Raw genomic sequence first — 21407 nt, forward strand, 5'->3', positions numbered from 1 at the left:
GATCATGACCTGGTTGAGTTTATTCCAAACAAGCAAAGGTAGTTTAACAATGAATATACTTTACCACATTAATAAATTAAGAGAGAAAATTAAGTTACAAGATTATAATAGAGAAAGCATTTAATAAAATCTAAAAATCATTCATGATTTTTTAAAAAAGAGCCCTTTAGTGAACCTTTAAGGATATGTGGAAACTTTCTTAATCAGGTAAGGAGTAGCTACAGGAAAAACATAATAACCATAATTCTAAATGGTGCAACAGTGCAAGCTTTTCCTCTGAAACTGAGAATGAGACCAGGAAGTGTACCACAGCCCCTTATACTGAACATTGTACTGGAGGTCATCGTCAACGCAATAAGAACAAGTAAAAAGAAATAAAAATGAAAAAGTTAGAAAAGAAAAACAAAATGCAGTACCTACAGATGAAGACTTCATTTAGAAAAACAAATGAACTCACAAATTAATAGAGTTTTCAGGTTAGCAAAGTAGTTGGAAAAAAATCATTATACAAAGTTGAACTGTACCTTTTTACCAATGCATAAACTATTTTCAAGTGCATGTTAAAAAAAAAAAAATTTCTGTGGAAAAATTATAAAGCCCTGAAGGACATTAAATAATGCCTAAATAAATCAAAAGCCATACCAGTTCATGGATTAGAATATTCAAAATTGTAAAGATATTAATTCTTCTCAAATTGGTTTTTAAATATATCATAACTCTAAACAAAAATCCATCACGCTTATTTGTGGAACTTAACAATCTGAGTCTACTGTTTACAAGAAAATGCAAACGAGAAGCATACCAGCACGACCTCAAAAATTGTTTGTGCTTTAGACGTATCAAGACATACAGATACCGACATAAACTGACGAATAGAAAAGTGATAGAGAATAGTATCCAGAAAACAGGCCCACACACATATGGACACCTGGCATTCAATAGGGGCAGCACTGGAGATTGGTAGAAAAAAGACTGTTCAGTAAATGGTAATAGAACAAATGGACAATATATGAGGGGAAAAAATGACATCAGATCCCCTACTTCACATGACACAAAAATCAATTGTAGATGAATTAAAGACCTAAATGTGAAAGGAAGGCTAAGCTATAAACTTTTAGAAGATAAAATATGATTATCTTCATGATCATGGAATAGAAAAAGCTTTCTTGAAGACACAGAAATCATGAATCTTTTCCTTTATGAAAAAGACTGATAAATTTTATAATATTAAAATTAAGAGCCTTTAAAACGATAAAGTTAAAAGAGAACTCAAACTCTGAGAAGATACCTGCAAAATATAAAATTGGTAAAGGACAGAATATAGAAAGAATTCCTACCAAAAAAAATTGGGGGGTGGGGGGGAGGAGACAATCCAATAGAAAAATGAGGCATATAATTGGAACCGACACCTCAAAAGACAATCTACATGAGCAAAAAATAAAAGCTGGTAATTCCTTAGTAATTAGGGAAATGGAAATGAAAAACTCAATGACATATCATTACACAATGACCTGACAGGCAAATCTGACAGTAGTGGTAAAGATGCTGACCAATGAGAATTCTCATGCATGCTAGTGGCAAAAAAAAACCAACTTTGATATTATAAAGTAATATTGCAAATAGACATTCTCTATGTATATAACTAGACAAATAGTACATGTATGCACCAGGATATATATACAAGTATGTTCCAAGCAACACAATAGCCAAAAACTATAACCACCACAAACATCTATCATCTTATGAATGGATAAATTGTGGCATGGTCATATAATACCTTACAGCAATGGGGAAAAAAAAATCTGTATCTGCATATGACAACTGGAAAAAAAATCTCACAAATATGTTTAGTGAAAGAAAATGAGGAATTTTTTTTTTTTTAAATGCCTTCAGCACCTGATATTCCTAAGTGGTCTCTCATCCAAATACTAACCAGGCCCAACCCTGCTTAACTTCTGAGATCAGATGAGATCGGGCACATTTAGGGTGGCATGGCTATAGACGAAGAATACATTTTATATTTCATTTACATAAAGTTCAAATCAGGTAAATTAAAAAATATTCTTTAAGGGTACATACAAAAGTGACACAACTGTAAAGAACAGCTAGGAAACGATTAGCACCAAAGGCAGGACGGCGGTTCCTCAAAGGAGGCAGAGAGGGTTTGATAAAGAGCATAGAAAAACTTTTACAGTGTTGGCAATGTTGCATTTTGGAACTAAATGGTATTACTTATGCTAAGTGGTATTACTTCTCTCAATGTCTATTACATTATAATTATTAAAAAGTAGCAAGATCCATTAGAAACAAAGATTCTAGAAATCACATGAGAGGCTAGAGGTATGATTTGGGAGTTTTTAGTAAACAGGTGACTGATGTTTTGGATGAGAGTAAAAAATGATATGAGAAGATGAGTGAGCCAAGGACAAAACTTTTGTAAACAAAAATACTAGAGAGAGAGCAAAACAGAAGTCAATGAAGAACTAAGGAAAATCCGGTAATGGAGAACTAGAAAAGAGACAAGGTAAGAGAATGTTACCTGTCAGTAATATCAACTATCTACCAGAGAGGCAGGTCAGATGACAGAAAGAGGGCACTGGATTTGGCAACTAAGAGGTCACTGGTAAGCTTAAAGCAAAATTTCAAGTCAAAAGGGGAAAAAATATCTTACCTCAAGAAGAAAGTCTATTTTCTCTTTATTAGGTCTAAGAAATAGCTGGTTAAATTGAACACTAATTGTTCTACCTTCCAATATATCACGGACTGTATTACAGGCACAGACTTTAAAACAGATTTCATCTAGAGCTTCATTTCTGTAGAATACAAAAGCAAATCCACTAATATTTTTCAAATACAAAAATATATGTTAACTAAATTCATAAGAATGAGCCATTTATACTTGTGAGTTTAAGATTTTAGGATAACTCGGGCACAACTAGTAAATACCAAAGTCAAGGGGGAAAAAAGCAGAACAGAAAAGTTTTGAATTTATCAAGGGACAATTTAGATAGATTCTGTAACAGAATCAAATTCTGCTATATGTAATATTTTTCCCCAAGTGCTTTATAACAGATTAGATGTACACTGAAGTGGCTCCTCTGATTATGTTAATTTCCATGTACTAACAAAACTGAAACTGTTGTTATAGACTTACAGGTAATTTGGAGGTGTGTTTTTGATAAACCTGAAATGCACACTTGCTCTTTTATTCAAAAATCAAAAAGTAATTCTTTAATTTGCTTACCCCTGTTGAGCTTTCTGAAAGAGTTCTCTTAATACTGACTGTCGGAACTGGACAGGTAAACTGAAGGTTAAGTTGTCTTCGATGAAAATCTTTATTACCTCCTAGAACAGAGACATAAAATTGCATCCATTTCAAAAATCATGGCAAAAGTTCTTGACTTTAAAAGAGTCCTTTCCTTCAAAAATATTAAAATAAATTTAAATATACATTTTTTTAAAGTCTATAATAAAAAATGCAAATTGGAGCAAAATCATAAAAATGTCTTAAAAAGAAAATCTTTAAAATTTTAAAATTAAAGATAAAAATAGCCTCTCCCCTTCTGAAATTAAAGCTCATGGACCAAAAACAAGAGATAAGAGAAGAATCAATCAATAAGGGGCAAGGCAGCTACATTATCTGAGAGAAGTTTTAAATACTGTTCTCATTCACTTTAAACATGGGATTGTATGACAAACTTAAAAAATACTAATGAAGCGATGTGAGAAACATAGTGAAATGAGAGATGTCCCCAGATCTCTCCCCTTGAAACAATAAGCTGAACATCTAAAACTCAATAAAAAAAAACACCCAACCTGCACACCAACACATCTGAGCATGGGATCTGCACAAAAGAGCTACCACAGGTCAGAAACCTGGGTGTCAGGTGGTAGACTGGGAGAAACAATGAAAATGCCTCTCCCAGGTGGAGCTCCTTGTAGGAGGAGGGGGAGGTGCGGCAGGTTCCCTGAACAGGTCTGCGTGAGAGAGCTGGGAGCTCCCCACAGTGTTGGTGTCCAGGGATCAGGGCAGAAAGCAGAGAAGTGGGGACGGCAGAGAAGCAGCAGTCGAGTATTACCAGCCCCCAACACCCAACCCAGAGGGCCCAAGCCCCATATCATCCAAGACCAAACACCACAGAGCCCCAGGAGAATCTGAGCAAATGCTACTGAAACTGTCGCTAACAGTGACAGGGACTGAGCATCACTGAATATCTATAAGAAACAAAAGGGCTTTTTTAAGATTTTATATAAAGCAGGGATCCAAGAGACTTAGACGCCACCTACTGGAAAGCAAAAGAAAAACACCTTTGCAACAGGCTAAAGAAAGATCTTTACATAATAAATCTTCTTTCTGGAAAAGCAGCAGAATGCATTTCCATTAATTCCCAGACGGAGAAGTAGTCCATTAAACACCATGGACAACCAAGATGACAAGACATCTCAGAAAGAAAGATAAAAAGCTCCAGAAAATAAGCTTAAAGACAGAAATATGTGACTTAAATGACAGATTTTCCGGATGGTACTTCTGAGAAAACTCAATGAGATACAAAACAATTCATATCAATAATTTCAGGCATTGAAAAAAAAATTAGATGAGCAGAATGAGTTCTTTAGCAAAGAGACTGAAACCCTCAGAAAGAATGAAATAGAACTTCTGAAGATGAAGAACACATTGCAAAAGATGAAAAATGAAATAGCAAGCTTGGGAAATAGTCGACCAAATGGAGGAAAGGATCAGTGATACTGAAGACAGAAATCTAGAAATATAACAGAAAGGAGAAGAGAGAAACCAAAGAATGAAAGAGAAATACAAGAACTAGCTGATAACATCAGGAAAGGAAACATAAGAATAATGGGCATTCTCAAAGGGGAGGAAAAAGAGTGGAGATTAGAAAGCACATTCAGACAAATAGTTGATGAGAATTTCCCAAATCTAAGGAAGGAACTAGACCTTGAAATTCAAGAAGTCAAAAGAACACTCAATTTCCCAACCCAAAATGGCCTTCTTCAAGACACACAGTATTTACATAATCAAAAATCAATGACAAAGAAAGAATTCTCAAGGCAGCCAGGGAAAAGAAGATGGTAACCTATAAAGGAAAAATCCATTAGATTATCGTTGGACTTCTCAACACAAATCTTATAAGCCAAAAAGGAGAAGAATCAAATATTCAAACTATTAAATGAAAGGAACTACTGTCTAAGAATAATGTATCCAGCAGAGCTCTCCTTTAGATATGAAAGAGAAATTAAGACCTTTCCAGACATACAAAAATTGAGGGAATTCTCCAGTACGAGGTCTGCATTACAGGAAATACTGAAAGGGGTCAGTTCACCTAAAATAAAATGACAAAAAAATACATAATTAGGAGTAAGGTGGCTATCAGGCAAATAGAAGCAGAGGAGTGCAACCCTTATTAAGACCAGGGCATTATAAGCTTAAATAATAAGAGAATTGTTATAGCGAGATAGTAATGAACGTTCAGCATACATAGGGACAAACTGAGACAACACTAACAGAGAAGGGGAGGATTCAAAGATCCAAATTCTCAAAGAGAAGTGGAGATAAGGCACACGCAGAAGAAAATGATCTACACTATATATATATATGTCTTCTACATATCTGTAATGGTAACCACATGACAAAGGATCAGAACTAAAGTATATAACATAAAACAAGAAGGACCAGAGGGAAAATCCAGAAAAGCCAACCAAATAAAGAAAACAGAAACACAAGGACAAAGTAGCAATGGAAACACTGAGCTACCAGAAAGCAAAAGACAAAATGGCTATAGGAAAACCTCATATTTCAATAATCACCCTAAATGTAAATGGACTAAACTCACCAATAAAAAGGCAAAGAGTTGCAGATTGGATCAAAAAACAAAACCAATCATATGCTGCCTCCAGCAGACACATCTCAGCTCCAAAGACAAATATAGACTCAAAGTGAAAGAGTGAAAAATGATATTACAAGCAAATGGCATTCAGAGAAAAGAGAGTAGTGGTACTAATATCGGACGAAATAGACTTCAAAATTAAAAAGGTAAAAAGATACTGAGGGACATTTCATAATGATAAAAGGAATCATACACCAAAAAGACATAACATTTATCAATATCTATGCTCCAGTCAGGGAGCCCCAAAATTTGTAAAGCAATTAGTAACAGAACTAAAGGGAAAAACAGACCAAAATACTATCATAAAAGGGGACCTAAATACCTCATTGCCAGATATGGACAGATCATCCAAACAGAAAAACAATAAGGAAGTAACATCCTTAAATGACACATTAGACCAACTGGACATAATTGAAATTTACATCGCTTTCTATCCCCAAACAGCTGCTTATACATTCTTCTCTAGTGCACCTGGAACACTCTCAAGGACTGACCACATACTAGGACAGATAGCCTCAAAATACAAGAGGACAGAAATCACACCAACCATATTCTCTGATCGCAATGCTTTGAAGCTGGAGATCAACTGTAAAAAGAAAGCAGGAAGACCCACAAATACATGGAGATTAAAAGACATGCTACTGAAGAATAACTAGGTCAGAGAAGAAATAAAGAGAGAGATCAAGAGGTACATAGAAACGAATAATAAAGATAGTACAAGAGATCAAAACTTTTGAGACACGGCAAAAGCAGTCATAAGAAGAAAGTTCATATCATTACAGGCCTACCTCCAAAAACAAGAACGAGCCCAAATAAACAACCTAACACTTCATCTTAAAAATCTAGAAAAGGAGGAACAAAGGAAGCCTAAAGTCAGCAGAAGCAAAGAAATCATCAAAATTAGAGCAGAATTAAATGAAATTGAAAACAAACAAACAAAAAAACGCAACAGAAAAAGTAAATGCAACAAAGAGCTGGTTCTTTGAGAAGGTTAATAAAATTGACAACCCCCTGGCTAGACTCACTAAAGAGAAAGAACACAAATAAACGAAATCAGGGATGAAAGAGGAGAAATGATGAGACTGCAGAAATACAAAGGATCATAGAATACTATGAAAAAGTATATACCAATGTCACCATAAAAAATAATTAAAAAAAAATGTATATACACCAAATTTACTAACCTAGAAGAAATGGACCAGTACTTAGAAAAATACAATCTTCCTACACTGAATCAAGAACTGGAAAATCTAAATAGACCAATCAGCAGTAACCAAATTGAAACAATCATCAAAAACCTACCAAAAAGTAAAAGTCCAGGACCAGATGGTTTCACCAGTGAATTCTACCAAACATTCAAAGATTTAATACCTATTCTCCTCAAACTCTTCCAAAAAACTGAAGAGGCAATACTTTCCAACTTATTTTATGAGGCCAATATTACCCCGATACCAAAACCTGGCAAAGATAGCACAAAAAAAGAAAACTACAGACCAATATCTCTCATGAACACAGATGCAAAAATCCTAAATAAGATACCGCAACATACTAAAAAGATTATACACCACCATCAAGTGGGCTTCATCCTAGAAGCACAGAGATGGTTCAACATACGGAAATCGATTAATGTGATACATCACATAAACAAATTAAAAAATAAGAATATGATCATATCAATAGATGCAGAAAAAGCCTTCGACAAGACAGCATCCATTTATGATCAAAACACTTAACAAAATCGTTAAGTGCATGAACATAATGAAGGCCATATATGACAAACCCTCAGCCAACATTATACTTAGTAGTGAAAAACTAAAAATCTTCCCTCTAAGATCAGGAACAAGTCAAGGCTGTCCACTATTGCCACTGTTATTCAATATAACACTGGAGGTCCTTGCAAGTGCAATCAGACAAGAGAAAGACATAAAAAGCTTTCAAATAGGAAACGAAGAAGTCAAACAGTCAGTATTTGCGGATGACATGATTCTCTATATAGAAAACCCTAAAGACTCCACAAGAACACTACTAGAAACAATAAACAAATACAGTAAAGTTTCTGGATACAAAAATCAATGTTCAAAAATCCATAGCGTTCCTATGCCCTAATAATGAAGGGTCAGAAAAAGAAATGGAAAAGATAATTCCTTTTGCAATTGCACCAAAAAGGAATAAAATACCTAGGAATAAATTTAACGAAACATGTGAAGGACCTATATAATGAAAACTATAAGACCTTATATTAAAAGAAATTGGAGAAAATACAAAGAAATGGAAAGATATTCTGTGTTCTCGGATTGGAAGAATCAACATAGTTAAAATGACCATGTTACTTAAAGCATTATACAGATTTAATGCAATCCCCATCAAAATCCCATCAGCATTTTTTAAAGAAATAGAACAAAAAAATCACCAGATCTGTATGGAAGCACAAAAGACATTGAATCGGCAAAATCATCCTGAGAAAAAAGAACAAGGCTGGAGGCATCACTCTGTTCAACTTTAAATTATACTACAAAGTGACAATAATCAAAACGGCATGGCATTGGCAGAAAAACAGACACAGAAACCAGTGGAAAAGAATCAAGAATCCAGAAGTAAACCCAAGTTCATATGGGAAAATAATTTTCGGCAAAAAAGCCAAAAACGTACAGTGGAGAAAAGAAAGCTTCTTCAATAAATGGTGCTGGAAAAACTGGAAAGCCACCTGCAAGAGAATGAAACTAGACTGTTGTCTATCACCACACACCAAAATTAACTCAAAATGTATTAATGACCTGAATATAAGACCTAAAACAATAAAATTGCATAGAAGAAAACACAGGGACTAAACTCATGGACCATGGACTTTAAAACTATGAATGCTAATCCCCAGTGATTTTCATTACAAAACTAAAGATATATACCCGGAGGGAGAAACAAAAATCTCAATAATTTTAAGCCTTCTTCACGAGTAAAACTGAAATGAGGACCAAGATTATTGGCTAAGTGCGCTCTGTAACCCACCATCCAAATCTACCATGACCACATTGCTCGCTTTCTTGTTCAGTCTTAATATCTGCAGTGGCTAATAAGGCTGGGCTACAAGGCTATAGTTTCAAATCAGACACAAAACTTTAGAGGCCATAAAACTAAAAGTTCTCTACCTATAATTTTAGAAGTTAAAAGTTCTGCTTAGAGTTTCTTACAGAATTTACTTAAAATGGGCAGGTTCTATACATTCAAGAAAGGATATCAATAATAAGGAATCGACATCTATATAGTGCTTTGTCTTAGCGTTTATAAACTATAACTTTTCACTTGATTCTCACAGGAAGCTTATGAAATGGGGTAATTATTACCACTATTATATAGGCCATTCTGACAGACTTCCCCCAAATCACACAACTGGTAAATGATGGTGCCAGGATTCAAACTCAGTCTTGTTTGGCTTCCAAAACTTTTTAATTATACTACTAAGTCTTACCTGATAGTTGCCAGATCTCAAACAAATATGGACTTGACTATATGGAGTCAACTGCTGAGAGGTACTATCCGAAGAAGGTACAAGAACATCACATGCTTGACAATAGCCAGCTAATCGCTTCTCATCTATGGTACAATGAAGAGATAATGAACCTATCTGTAAAGTAAGAGATATATATCATTATCCATCAATGTAATAGAAACAATAAGTCTAGCATCCACTTAGTGCATTTAAACAGTACAAGAAAATGATAAAGCAAAATTCAGAGCTGGAGGAAACATAAAAAATATAAAGGTTAAAGGTTTAGAGCAGATGTCAGCAAACTATTGCTCACAGACCAAATCCAGCCTGTGGCCAGTTTTTGTACGGCCACTGAGCTAAAAACAATTCTTAAAACTATAAAGGGAAAAAACCTAACACATGAGAATTGACTACAAAAACTGTGTAAGGTCCACAAAGCCTAAAATATCTACTATCTGGCCCTTTACAAAAAGTTTGGTGACTCCTGGTTTAGTTTTCAGGACAACATACAAAAAGCAGACATCATTATCGCTCTAAGTATGACAATTAAGACATTAACAGAGTGAAGACTATTAAAAACAAGCTTAAAATATTTACAAATACATATACTTTGCAGAAATTCACAGGAGAGCAAAAAAAAAAACACCTTTGATCTTCACTCAACTGGAAAAAATTGGAATGCTTCTATTAAAACAGAAAGATGATTTAAAAGACACATTAAAAAATTTTTAAAGGTTTAAATCAGTATACTTGAAATGCCATAAAATTAGAAATCTGATGAATTACCTGGGCAAAGTAAAATGGGGATTCCGAATGGGTCTCAAAGATTTAAAGTAAATTTCTAGCAAATTTAATCAATTTATTGGGTGAGAAAAGAAGAGGCTAAAGTGGGAATTGTTCTAGGCACCAGGCATATGAAAAACCTATTTACACAATTTAAAGGTCAGTCTGAACCATAAAAGAAAAATGCAATTGATAAACACATGAAAAAATCTACCCTAAGAATTTAAAAAATGCAAAAATTTTAAAGATACTATATATCATCCATCAAGTTAGCAATTAAAAAAAAAAAAAACTCACTGTTGATTACAGTACCCAGAGAAAGGTACCTGAAAAGCAATTTGGTTTTATATATTATAGCCTTTAAAAAATTAATAACCACTGGACATGGCAATTCTATTTGCAAAAATTTAACTAGAAAGTATCTAAAGTCCAAACAAAAATTTATGCTTGGAGATATAAATATTGCAGCTTTATAATAAAAACAGTAAACAACCTAAATGGCCACACATTAGAGAAATGAAGCAAATCACAGAATAGAATACATTTTAATGTTGATTCTAAGATTAAACCAAGACACAAAATAGTTTATATAGAATGAGCTGAACTGTATAAAAACATATATATAGAAAGAATATAAACTGGAAGAATATAACGTAAAATGGCAAAAAGAGTTACCTCCAGGCAGTACTAGCAGAGATTTTTTAAAATGTTTTCAGTGCTTTTTTGAACTTTGTAAATTTACTACTACAATAAACACTACTGTTTATCAGAAAAATTAAGGCCAAAAAATGTACAGATGTTGTAAAGGACTGTGTATTATGTGCCTCATGACTGTATTTACCTCTGCAATTAGTTCTTTGGTTCTAAAAAATTTTTCTCTGGCGTTTTCATAGACAGCTGAATTTGTAGAGCCTTGCTGGAAGTATGCTGCACCCAAATCGTAACACACCTAAAATGGTAACAAACACCAATTTGCTTAGTAATTTTTCACATACTTAAGAGTTGACAAAACCCAAAATTGTCTCAGCAAAACTACAGATACATATATAGGAAAGAAATATATTTCAATAAGCAGTGAAACATTAATGATACTAGTCACAAGCAACAAAAAACAACTTTGACTGACTTAAGCAGAAACCAGATTTACTGATAAGATTTCAAGTGGCCTAAAGTATTATTGGTAAGTCCAAAGAATCAAGCTTAGAAAATAAAAGGGGTAAGGGAGGCAAGAAATCAGGATGAGAGCCACAAACTGCCCTAATGAGATACCACTACAGCCATTCCAACACTAGAATTTGCAGCTCATATCACCTGAAGTCACCAGCACTAGACACTGAAAGCAGCAGCTACATACACTCTTACTCATGCTGCCCCTGAAAACTAGATGTTACTATCACTATTGCTGGTACTCACCATCACAATGGACTATCATCCCCACTTCACTGACTTACTAGCTCCTGAAGCAGTCTATACTAAACTTGTCTGTCACACCTATGTGTCATGCTTGCCCTTCAAACAAGATAAGGATAGAGAAAGCTAGTATTTGGAGTTTCCAGTTCTATTATAGGAAGGAAGCTCTGCTTCCCACCAAGTCTCATAAGATACAGAGTTCTAAAACAGAAGAGGAAAATGTCTACGCTAACAGGACTGGTCAGAATAAAATATTTAGAAATTTGAATTAACTATAAAATGATAGTACATTTCCGGTTATCTTTTTTCCTAATAAAATTTGTATATTTTTCCCAAGAGCTTTCTTAAATTGATGCCTAGATTTACCAAATACAGAACTCAAAGACTCAGATTATCCAACTTGGCCATTTTATGGACAAGAATACTATGGCAAAGAAAGTGACATGTCCATTAAAGCATATAACCAAGTATTAGCAGAGCCCAGGCTTGAAACCATAACACTAGGCCCCTAATATCTTTTCTCAAGTTTATTCTGCACATGGCTGACAGATCAGTCTTTTTGATCTTTCTTAAAATTTTCAAATTATTCTAAGTCAGAAAGTTCAAATGCCTTAGCCTGATCTTCTCTCTCCAAACCTCTCCATTCTCCTCTACTTCAATCATACCAGTGTCAATTCCCCATTTATAACAGATCCTGGAAATAAGCTTCATTCCATACTCATTATTTCCATTTATATCAAACCAATCTTAGCCAACAGATACTTATTCTTCCTTCAAACTCTTAAGCTGTATAGTTTGTAATATTCATTATGGAGCTACTCTTCACTGACATGTATTATAGCTATTACTCTGTGTCTGTGCTCTAATTATTATGGAGCTAGTCTCTACTAATATGTATTACAGCTATTATTTTATTATTCTGTGTTCAACAAATCAGAATTAATGCTTACCAGCCTCTAGAATACTGCTTTGTACTATTTAGTTCACACTAAATGTTTGGCTGATTTTTATTCTAGAAAGCTTCCTCCTATCTAGGGTACAGGGGTGCTAAAAAGAAAAAAAATATATATATATATATATGGGAGGTAGATTTATACACACGTACACACACACATGGATATATATGCATCCATATTACAGTTAGATATAATTTCCCTTTTCAGGCAAAGACAGAGTATAAGAGTTCAAAAAGATACTTTCAAGTATTACTATACTAGATGACTAGTCATTAAAATGAGTTTAAATTCTGTAGTTAAGAAATGATCAACAGGTTAAAAAAAATCTGATAATGAATCTGCCCTTAAGAACAGTAATGCTTTTAGTTTTACTGGGGAAAAAAATTTAATAATTTTGTGTCAGGTAAATTTTAGTAAAGAATGCACTTTAAATATTAACATGCTAGAAAATGAATATTACTACTAAGTTGCCATTCAAAAAACAGGAATTATGGCTCAGCTATGTAATTAAAAGAATATTTGATAAAGTTTACTTTGCACATCTAGATGTCTTATAAGAGTTTTGTTTTTCAGGTTATTATCGTCCACTATACTTAGAAAATCAGGAAGTGTTACCAATAACTTTTAAACAGACTCTTAGCGATTATAAGACACCACAGTACCAGAAAGCTTCCTATATGCAAGTTTCATTTAACGATTTAAAGAATTTGTCGTTGTCTATGCCTCATTACTCCTACTAGAGCCATCATCTCATCAGGTCTTGAAAAAATTATTACATTCAATTCTGGAACCAGCTAATCTGAAAAGGCACGTTCCAACACTTTGTCACTATTTCCCTTTCACGAATGGGAAATAGTGATTAAAAGTCATGTCAATTCACACGACAAAGGAAAAATATAGGAAAAAAAAAGAAACTATTCTAGTGGCCCTCTTTAGACAACTGTCAATATTTAAATTTCTATTATACTCAAGGCTCTGTGCTAGAAAGTGAGAAAGCTATAAAGTATATTAAAAAGAAAAAAGACCTCAAAGTGTTTACAATCCAGCAGGAGAAAAACAAAATGAATAAATAACATCCAAAAACAAACAACTGAAAGCTGTCAAAAGAAGTAAGGCCCAGAGTTACAGAGAGCAGACACCTAAAGATCCTTGAAACATGAGATATTTTCTCTAGGGGCCTACATATTTTAAAGTCTAGAACAAATAGTTGGGTCTTTCTTTTTTTATTGAGGGGCAGGGGGATGCAAAGGCTCCTTAGATTTCTAATTATATGAATGAACTGTTAATCAGTTATGTATTCGCTGCATTCTCAGGATTTAAACTCTATACACTAAATACTACTGGGAGACTATTTCAGAGACAAACATCAAATGAAATTTCCCTTGCATTTCTTTTAGAAAAATTTCAAGTGAAGTCTTACAAAATTTACAAATTAAGAGCAATGCAAACAGTTTTAATAGCATCTTAAGTCGAAATCAAAAGACGAAAGAAATAAATTCTAATTAAAAATATTAGGATGATCTCCTAAGATTTTCCAAAAATCTGCCATGTATTCATTAAATACTGAAATAAATACCTGGCACTGCATCTCCTCAGTTTTGATTTTCAATCCAGCAGTAAAACTCTCTGTTTCTCCATTTACCATGCCTGGCTCCATGGCCAATAAATCTAGTGTTCTCATTGTGTGGACGTAAAGATCCTTATTTAATTTAAGGGCTGCCTCTAGTACCAAAATAGAATCAGAAGCTTGTTCTTTGAGCTACAAAAATTCAATAAACAAATTATTAAAATACAAAAATGGCAACAATGGATGATATTACCCAAAATATATTTACAGGATACTTAGTAACTTAGTGTACTAAGCTATTAAATTTTTTTTTAACACAGTAGGAATGCAATTAAGTTTAAATAAAGTTATCTTAAATTTAAAAAAAAATACAGCAAGTTTCTACTGTAAAATTAGGAAATACAAATTGGAAAAGTTTACCTTTTTTCTATAGAAAAGTAAATTTAAAAAATGCTTTAAGATTTGCTGTTCTATTGATTTATTCAAGTAATGTTTGTATACTTTAATGTACTAGTCATTTTAATAGGAACCAGATAACAAAAATAAAACACAGGTTTTTGCTTCCATATTCAAAATACTACAGCATATTTATTTTATATAGATGCAAATTGTTTATTTTCATCTCCTTTCCCAGCCCCTGCACTTTACATGGTATCTCCGGCACACTGTAGGTATTAAAGAATTAGAGATCGTTTTTAAATTATGAAAAATCCTATGTATCTACTTTTACATAACTAAATTTAAAAAATAACTATTTTTCTGACTACAAAAGTAATTTTAAAATATATATTTATTGTAAATTTTTGGAAATAATAAAAGAATATAAAGATATCACCTGTAAGAGTAATTTGTCATATCTGCCAAAGTATCGTAAAATATTCAACAACAGAAGTGGTGGTAATGTACTCTATCATTAACACTGAAAATCTGTACAATTTAGAATATTACCAAACTATGTTCTAACAGTGAAAATCTAAATGTCATTGTATCTAGACCTTGACGACTCTCAAATACCTAAGGTTAGGAGAAGCATCCAACATGTTCTAAATGTATCCCAGATATGTTAAAAATATAACTGATGCCGACACTCACCACTTTCAAAATATTTTCTGTTAGCTCTTTCTCTTGTTGCATCTGATTCATACTAAAAGAGAAATTATTGAACAGTATTGAATGTTACTCAAAAGACTGCAAGTTCAAAACTTTAAGACATCATCCCTGAAAATAAGGTTGAATTTAAATAAAAATGTTTTTAATGCTATTTCCTCTCATGGATAAAAAAACCAAACTCAATTATAATGATGCTCATTTATTTACCCTTGTTTTCTCATTTGCTTTGCATTAAAAGCCCTCAATTTAAAAATAAAACTTACTGGCAGCAAAAGCTCATTTATATCAAGTTAGAAATTATGCTCTCTAGCTCTAAATTTGAGTAAACTGCTACCCGGAATTTGAGAATTAGGTTTGAAACTCCAGATATGATCAAACTATTGTAATAACGTTTTTAATAACTTTTTTTAAATTTATTTTTCAGTTGACACACAGTATTAGTTTTAAGTATACAACACAACAGACATTTATATAACTTACAAAGTGACCACCCCAATAAAACTCTGTTGTCCCATAAGCCCCTTAAACTATACTCACATTTTTAGATTGTTGTTGTTCTGACTGGGTGTTTTCTGCTACCTTATCTTCTAAATCGCTTTGATTCACTGCTTCATCTAATCTGTTGATTCCCTCTAGTGCATTATTTCAGTTACTACAATCCTCTTTTCTGACTAGTTCTTCATGTTCTCTATCTCCATTTTTATGGTTCCTATCTTTTTACTGAAGTTCTGAGCTTGTTGAGCATCCTTATAACCAGTGTTTTGAACTCTGCTTCTGGTAGATTGCTTGTCTCCAATCTGTTTAGTTATTTTTCTGGAGCTTTGTTCTGTTCCCATCGGGGACATGTTTGTCATCCCATTTTGGCTGCCTCCCTGTCTTTGTTTCTATGTATTAGAGCTGCTATATCTCCTGGTCTTAGCAGAGTAGCCTTCTGTAGTAGGTGTCTTCTGGGCCCAGGTGCCCTGGGTGTGTGTCCCTTGTGTGGGTTCTGTGTGTCCTCCTGTCGTAGTTGAGCCTTGGTTGCTATTTGCATATATGTGGGAAGGACTGACCCTCAGGCTGACTGTGCAGACTGTGACAACAGTGGAGTTGTTGTGCAGGGGCTGACCCTATGATGCAGGATTTGCTTTAGCAAGGCTCTGGCGCCTGCTGAGTCTGCCTTTTGGGTATGTCATTTGTGGAAGTGGTTGAATGGTGCTCTGGTGTGGTCTGCGGCTGGCAAACGGGTATGTTGTTTCTGGGGCCTCTTGGGAGGGGCTATGGTGCAGGCCAAGTCAGCCACTGCCTGTGCCCTGCCTGGGGCCACTTCTTATGAGCTACAAGTATCTGCAGATGGTTGCCGCTTGTGCTGAGCTTGGAGGAGACTGGGAGAGGCTAAGCTGTGAACTGAGGCTGGCTGCCACTAGTGCCAGGCATGGGGCTGCTTAGCAAGAGGGACAGGGCACACCAAAGTCAGATGCTACTTGTTCGGGGTCTGTGAACCTTTGAAAGTTTGAAACATGAATCGAGACAGGCTGTTTGTACAGAAAGCCACCGGAAGCAGCTTGGGTGGGCCCCCAAATTTGGTGGGGTGGGGTCTCAAGGAATCACCAGCATGGGGCAAACGGTGTTAGCCAGGTTGATGGAGATTCAGGCATGGCGCTGACCTGCACATGCAGGCTGGGTGGGGAAAGAGTTCAAGAAAGAAACAATGCCTCTGCCAGCACTTCTGTATGGGAGAAAGCTGCCCCTTCAGCCCTTGCCCTGAAGCCAATTTAGTTCCTCCCCGTATGTTCCTGTTACCTTTTGAGCTGCTGGAGCTCAGAGCCAGTGTGTCAGTGAGTAAATCATGTGCCAGCCCTCTAAGAGGAATGCCTAGGGCTCTAGCAGCCCTCTGTCTCGCTCAGCCACAATCTCTGCTGGTTTTCAGACAGAAGTTGTGGGCACTTCTCTTCCTGGCACTGAAATCCTGGGCTTCCTGGACTGGGGTCCTGGTGTGGGGCTGGGACTCCTCATTCCTCAGGGGAGACCTCCACAGCTGAGATTGCTTTCATGGTTTTTAACCGCCACACACACGTGTGGGGCCAGCCCATTTCCATCTCCTCCCAGCTGACCAGTCTCAATGTGATTTCTTCTATATGTCCTTAGTTATAGAACTTCTGTTCAGCTATACTTCAGGTAATTCTCAGTAACAGATCCATGTTCTGTAGGTTAGCTATAATTTTGATGTGGTTGTGAGAGCAGGTGAGCACCTTTACCAGAATCTGTAATTTTGTACTCTATACTGTACTCTAAAATATTTACAAATATTAATTTCTCCCCATATAAAACAAATCTATCTTCAGATAAATTAAATGAAAAAAAATCTAAATACTGTGAAGGTCAGCTAATACTATGATGAAAGACACAATTACCAAAGCACTCCCCTTCTTTTTCAGAGCTCTCTTTTCTAGATACCCAGAGTACTACCTGTTTCTCTCACCCTCTAACTCCTCCAAACCACCTTCTTATGCAAGCCTTCTGCCCTCTGCCTTCCAATTTCTGTTCTATTCCTTCTGTACCAAAGGTTATTAGAAACTTGCAAATTTTTCTTCTGATGAAAAAAGGGCCAAGTAAGGGTCATATATGCCAACTTACACACTTAACTGAGGAGGTCCAGGTTTTGCCTGTTTGATAGGGAAACTACTTTGAACAATTGTCCTAACTGCCCTAAAGAAAACACAAGAAAAAGAAAATTTAATACATTAAAAATATCACTCAATTATTTTTTTCAAGATCTGTATTATAAATTAAGTGAAGTTTCAATGAACACATAATAAGAACTCTGTAAATCATCCACATTTTTTTTTAACCAGAATTTTTTTTCATCTATGTAGTCACAAGATTCCTCCAGCAAACTTTCCACGATCCTCTGAGAGCACTCTGGAGCATAAGAAGACCCTTACAAACACACCCCTGAGTGCCATATTGCAATCAAACAGAGGCTAAATAACAAATTTGGGTTTATGAAAATATTTACCATCTATTGTAGAGAAGTATAGCCATGGCAGTGGTTGGAGGTAAAGTGGCCAGATCCATGTCTATATGCTTTGTCCCAGGAGGAACTTTACTGATGCAAAGAAGTTCATTCAGCAGCATATTCAATACTGGAACAGACAAACTTAAAAGGAAGCATATGGTACATGTCTCTGTGTTAGCTACATAAGAAGCACAAAATACACAATTCAGTATCTTCGATGAAAAATAATTACATTGTTAAAGGACTAAATCTAAAAGGCCATTTTATTAATCTGTCTCAACTTATGAAAATATCAAACTCTGAAAGATTTTTAAACTTTTATTATGAAAACAATTTAAACATATACAAAAGTAGGCAGAATATAATGAACCCCCATGTGTCCATCATCCAGCTTCAATAATTATCAACTGATGGCCAATCTTATTTTACCTCTATTCTTACCCTCTGCCCTTCTTCCCATATTATTGTGAAACAAATTTACAATATTAAATTATTTCTTCCCTAAGTACTTCAGAATAGATCTTCCAAAAATTGACTCTTTACATAGTCACAGTATTAACTTCACATCTAAAAAAGTTTCAATTATCATCAAATACGGAATCAGTGTTCAATTATCTAACTGTATAATAAACATACTTTTGTACACAATGCCATCTGCTGACATGCCTCTTGAGTCTGTTAATGGATAGGTTCTCCCTCAGATTAAAGAATAAATTTTTTTAACATTCTAATATTTAATGCTGGAAAATAAATCGTGAAAAAAGAGTTGAAATACTACTACTGAGATTACAAACCAGTAAAACTTTCTTGGAATGCAATCTGGCAATATGCAATATGTGCATTAAAAATGTTTATACCGCCTGACCCAGCAATTTAATAATCAAAACTAAGGAGGTAACTAAAAATTCAGATATAATATAAGGACAGATATTTAAGGTTCTGTGATTTATGAAAGTGAAAAGCTAGAAAACAAAATGACTGTCAATGAAGAAACAGTTAATAAATTACTCATACAATCGAATTATCTCCAAAAAATAAAATGAGAAAATGGTCATGATATTCTGTTTTGTGGGGGGAAAAAATCAAAACAGTATATAAGGTATGATCATAGCATTGTTTAAAAAATAAAGATAGGAAACTGTGGAAACACGGCAGAGTGAGAGACATCCCCAGATCTCTCCCCTTGAAACAACAATAATCTGAACATTTAAAACTCAACAAAAACACCCAAACTGCACACCAGCACGTCTGAGAATCGGATCTGTGCATAAGAGCTACCACAGGTCAGAACCCAATGTGTTGGGCGGTCGACTGGGAGAAATAAAGAAGCTGCCTCTCTCAGCCTCCTGAGCTCCCTGTAGGAGGAGGGAGAGGAGAGGAGTGAAGGGTTCCCTTAACAGTCCTGCCTGGGAAAGCTGCGAGCTCCCTGTGGCCAGCCAGCGGTAGGGCCCAGTCATTAGGGCAGAAGGCAAAGAAGCAGGATGGCAGAAAAACAACAGTTGACTTTTACCAGCCATGGCTGCGAAACCGAGGCTAAGCCGCAGCCCCTAACCCCAAATCCAGAGTCCCTTCCCCTGTACCCTCCAAGACCAAACACTGCGGAGCCCCAAGGGAATCTGAGCAAACACTGCCAAGACTGAAGCTACCTCTCACAGCCTCTGGAGCTCACTGTGGGAAGGGGAGGAGGGGAGAAGGTGTGGCGACTTCCCTGAATAGCCTTGCCTGGAAGGGCTGTGAGTTCTACGCATCCGACAGCATGGCCCAGTTATCAGGGCAGAAAGCAGAGAAGTGAGAGGGGATCGCAGAGAAGCAACAGTTGATTTTTACTGGCCCTGGTTGCAAAACCAAGGCTGAGCTGCAGCCTCCGACTCCCAACCCAGAGGGCCTCTCACCCCATACCCTCCGAGACTGATCACCGCAGAGCCCCAGGGGAATCTGAGCAAACGCTGCCGAGACTGTCGCTGACACTGACAGGGACTGAAACTGAGTGTAACGAGCTTGATTAAATATCTACAAGAAAATAAAAAAGGCAATGTTTAGGTTTTATATAAAGCAGGGATCCAAGAGGCTTAGACACCACCTACTGGAAACCAATAGAAAAACATCTTCTTTGCAGCCGGCTAAAGATACCTTTATATAATAAATCTTCTTTCTGGAAAAACAGCAGAATACACTTCCATTAATGCCCAGGCATAGAGCTAGTCCATTAAACACCATGAACAACCAAGGTGACAAGGCATCTTAGAAAGAAAGAGAAAAATCTCTAGAAAATAAGCTTACAGACAGAATATGCAACTTAAATGACAGAATTCAGGATGGTACTTCTGAAAAAAACTCAGTGAGTTCCAAAACAAGTCATATGGACAATTTCAGGAATTGAAAAAAACTATGTGAGCAGAGCAAGGAGACTGAAACCCTCAAAAAGAACCAAATAGAACTTCTGGAAATAAAAAGCACACTGCAAGAGCGGAAAAGTGAAATAGCAAGCTTGGGAAATAGAGTCGATCAAATGGAGGAAAGGATCAGTGATATGGAAGACATAAATCTAGAACTAAATCAGAAGGAAGAAGAGAGAAACCGAAGAGTGAAAAATAATGAAAGAGAAATACAAGAACTAGCTGATACCGTCAGGAAAGGAAACATAAGAATAATGGGCATTATCGAAGGCGAGGAAAAGGAGCAAGGACTAGAAAGAATTTTCAGCCAAATAGTTGAAGGCAATTTCCCAAATCTAAGGAACGAACTGGAGCCTGGAATTCAAGAGGTCAACAGAACACCCAATTACCTCAACCTCAAAAGGCCTTCACCATGACATATTGTATTAAAATTATCGAAAATGAATAACAAAGAGATTTCTCAGGGCAGCCAGGGAGAAGAAAACGGTAACTTATAAAGGAAAACCCATTAGATTATTCTCAGACTTCTCGGCGCAGACCTTACAGGCCAGAAAGAAATGGAATCAAATATTTAAACTATTAAGTGACAGGAACTACCAGCCTAGAATCATGTATCCAGCTAAGCTCTCCTTTAGGTATGAAGAAGAAATTAAGACCTTTAGAGATGTACAAAAATTGAGGGAATTCTCCACTACGAGGCCTGCACCACAGGAAGTACTGAGAGGGGTCAGTTCACCTAAAAACAAAATGACAAAAAAAACACATAATTATGAGTAAGATGACTATCAGGCAAATAGAAG

At 35.6% G+C, this 21407-nt stretch overlaps 1 protein-coding gene and 1 pseudogene across 1 annotated transcript in view; both read right to left on the reverse strand.

Moving 5' to 3' along the window:
• The window catches only part of INTS8 (integrator complex subunit 8), a 55414-nt gene that overhangs the window by 27225 nt on the left and 6782 nt on the right, over window positions 1-21407 (reverse strand). The window contains exons 3-10 of the mRNA XM_039866390.1: window positions 18212-18352; window positions 17830-17901; window positions 15196-15247; window positions 14113-14295; window positions 11012-11119; window positions 9367-9522; window positions 3245-3345; window positions 2651-2813 (exon numbers count right to left, since the gene is read on the reverse strand). Of these exons, the coding sequence (XP_039722324.1) occupies window positions 2651-2813; window positions 3245-3345; window positions 9367-9522; window positions 11012-11119; window positions 14113-14295; window positions 15196-15247; window positions 17830-17901; window positions 18212-18352 (976 nt within the window). The remainder of the gene's footprint in view (window positions 1-2650; window positions 2814-3244; window positions 3346-9366; window positions 9523-11011; window positions 11120-14112; window positions 14296-15195; window positions 15248-17829; window positions 17902-18211; window positions 18353-21407) is intronic.
• LOC120605493 (uncharacterized) lies at window positions 1885-2003 on the reverse strand (annotated as a pseudogene).

Source organism: Pteropus medius, unplaced genomic scaffold (genome assembly GCF_902729225.1).
Source record: "Pteropus medius unplaced genomic scaffold, Ma_sr-lr_union100, whole genome shotgun sequence".
NCBI lineage: Eukaryota > Metazoa > Chordata > Mammalia > Chiroptera > Pteropodidae > Pteropus > Pteropus medius.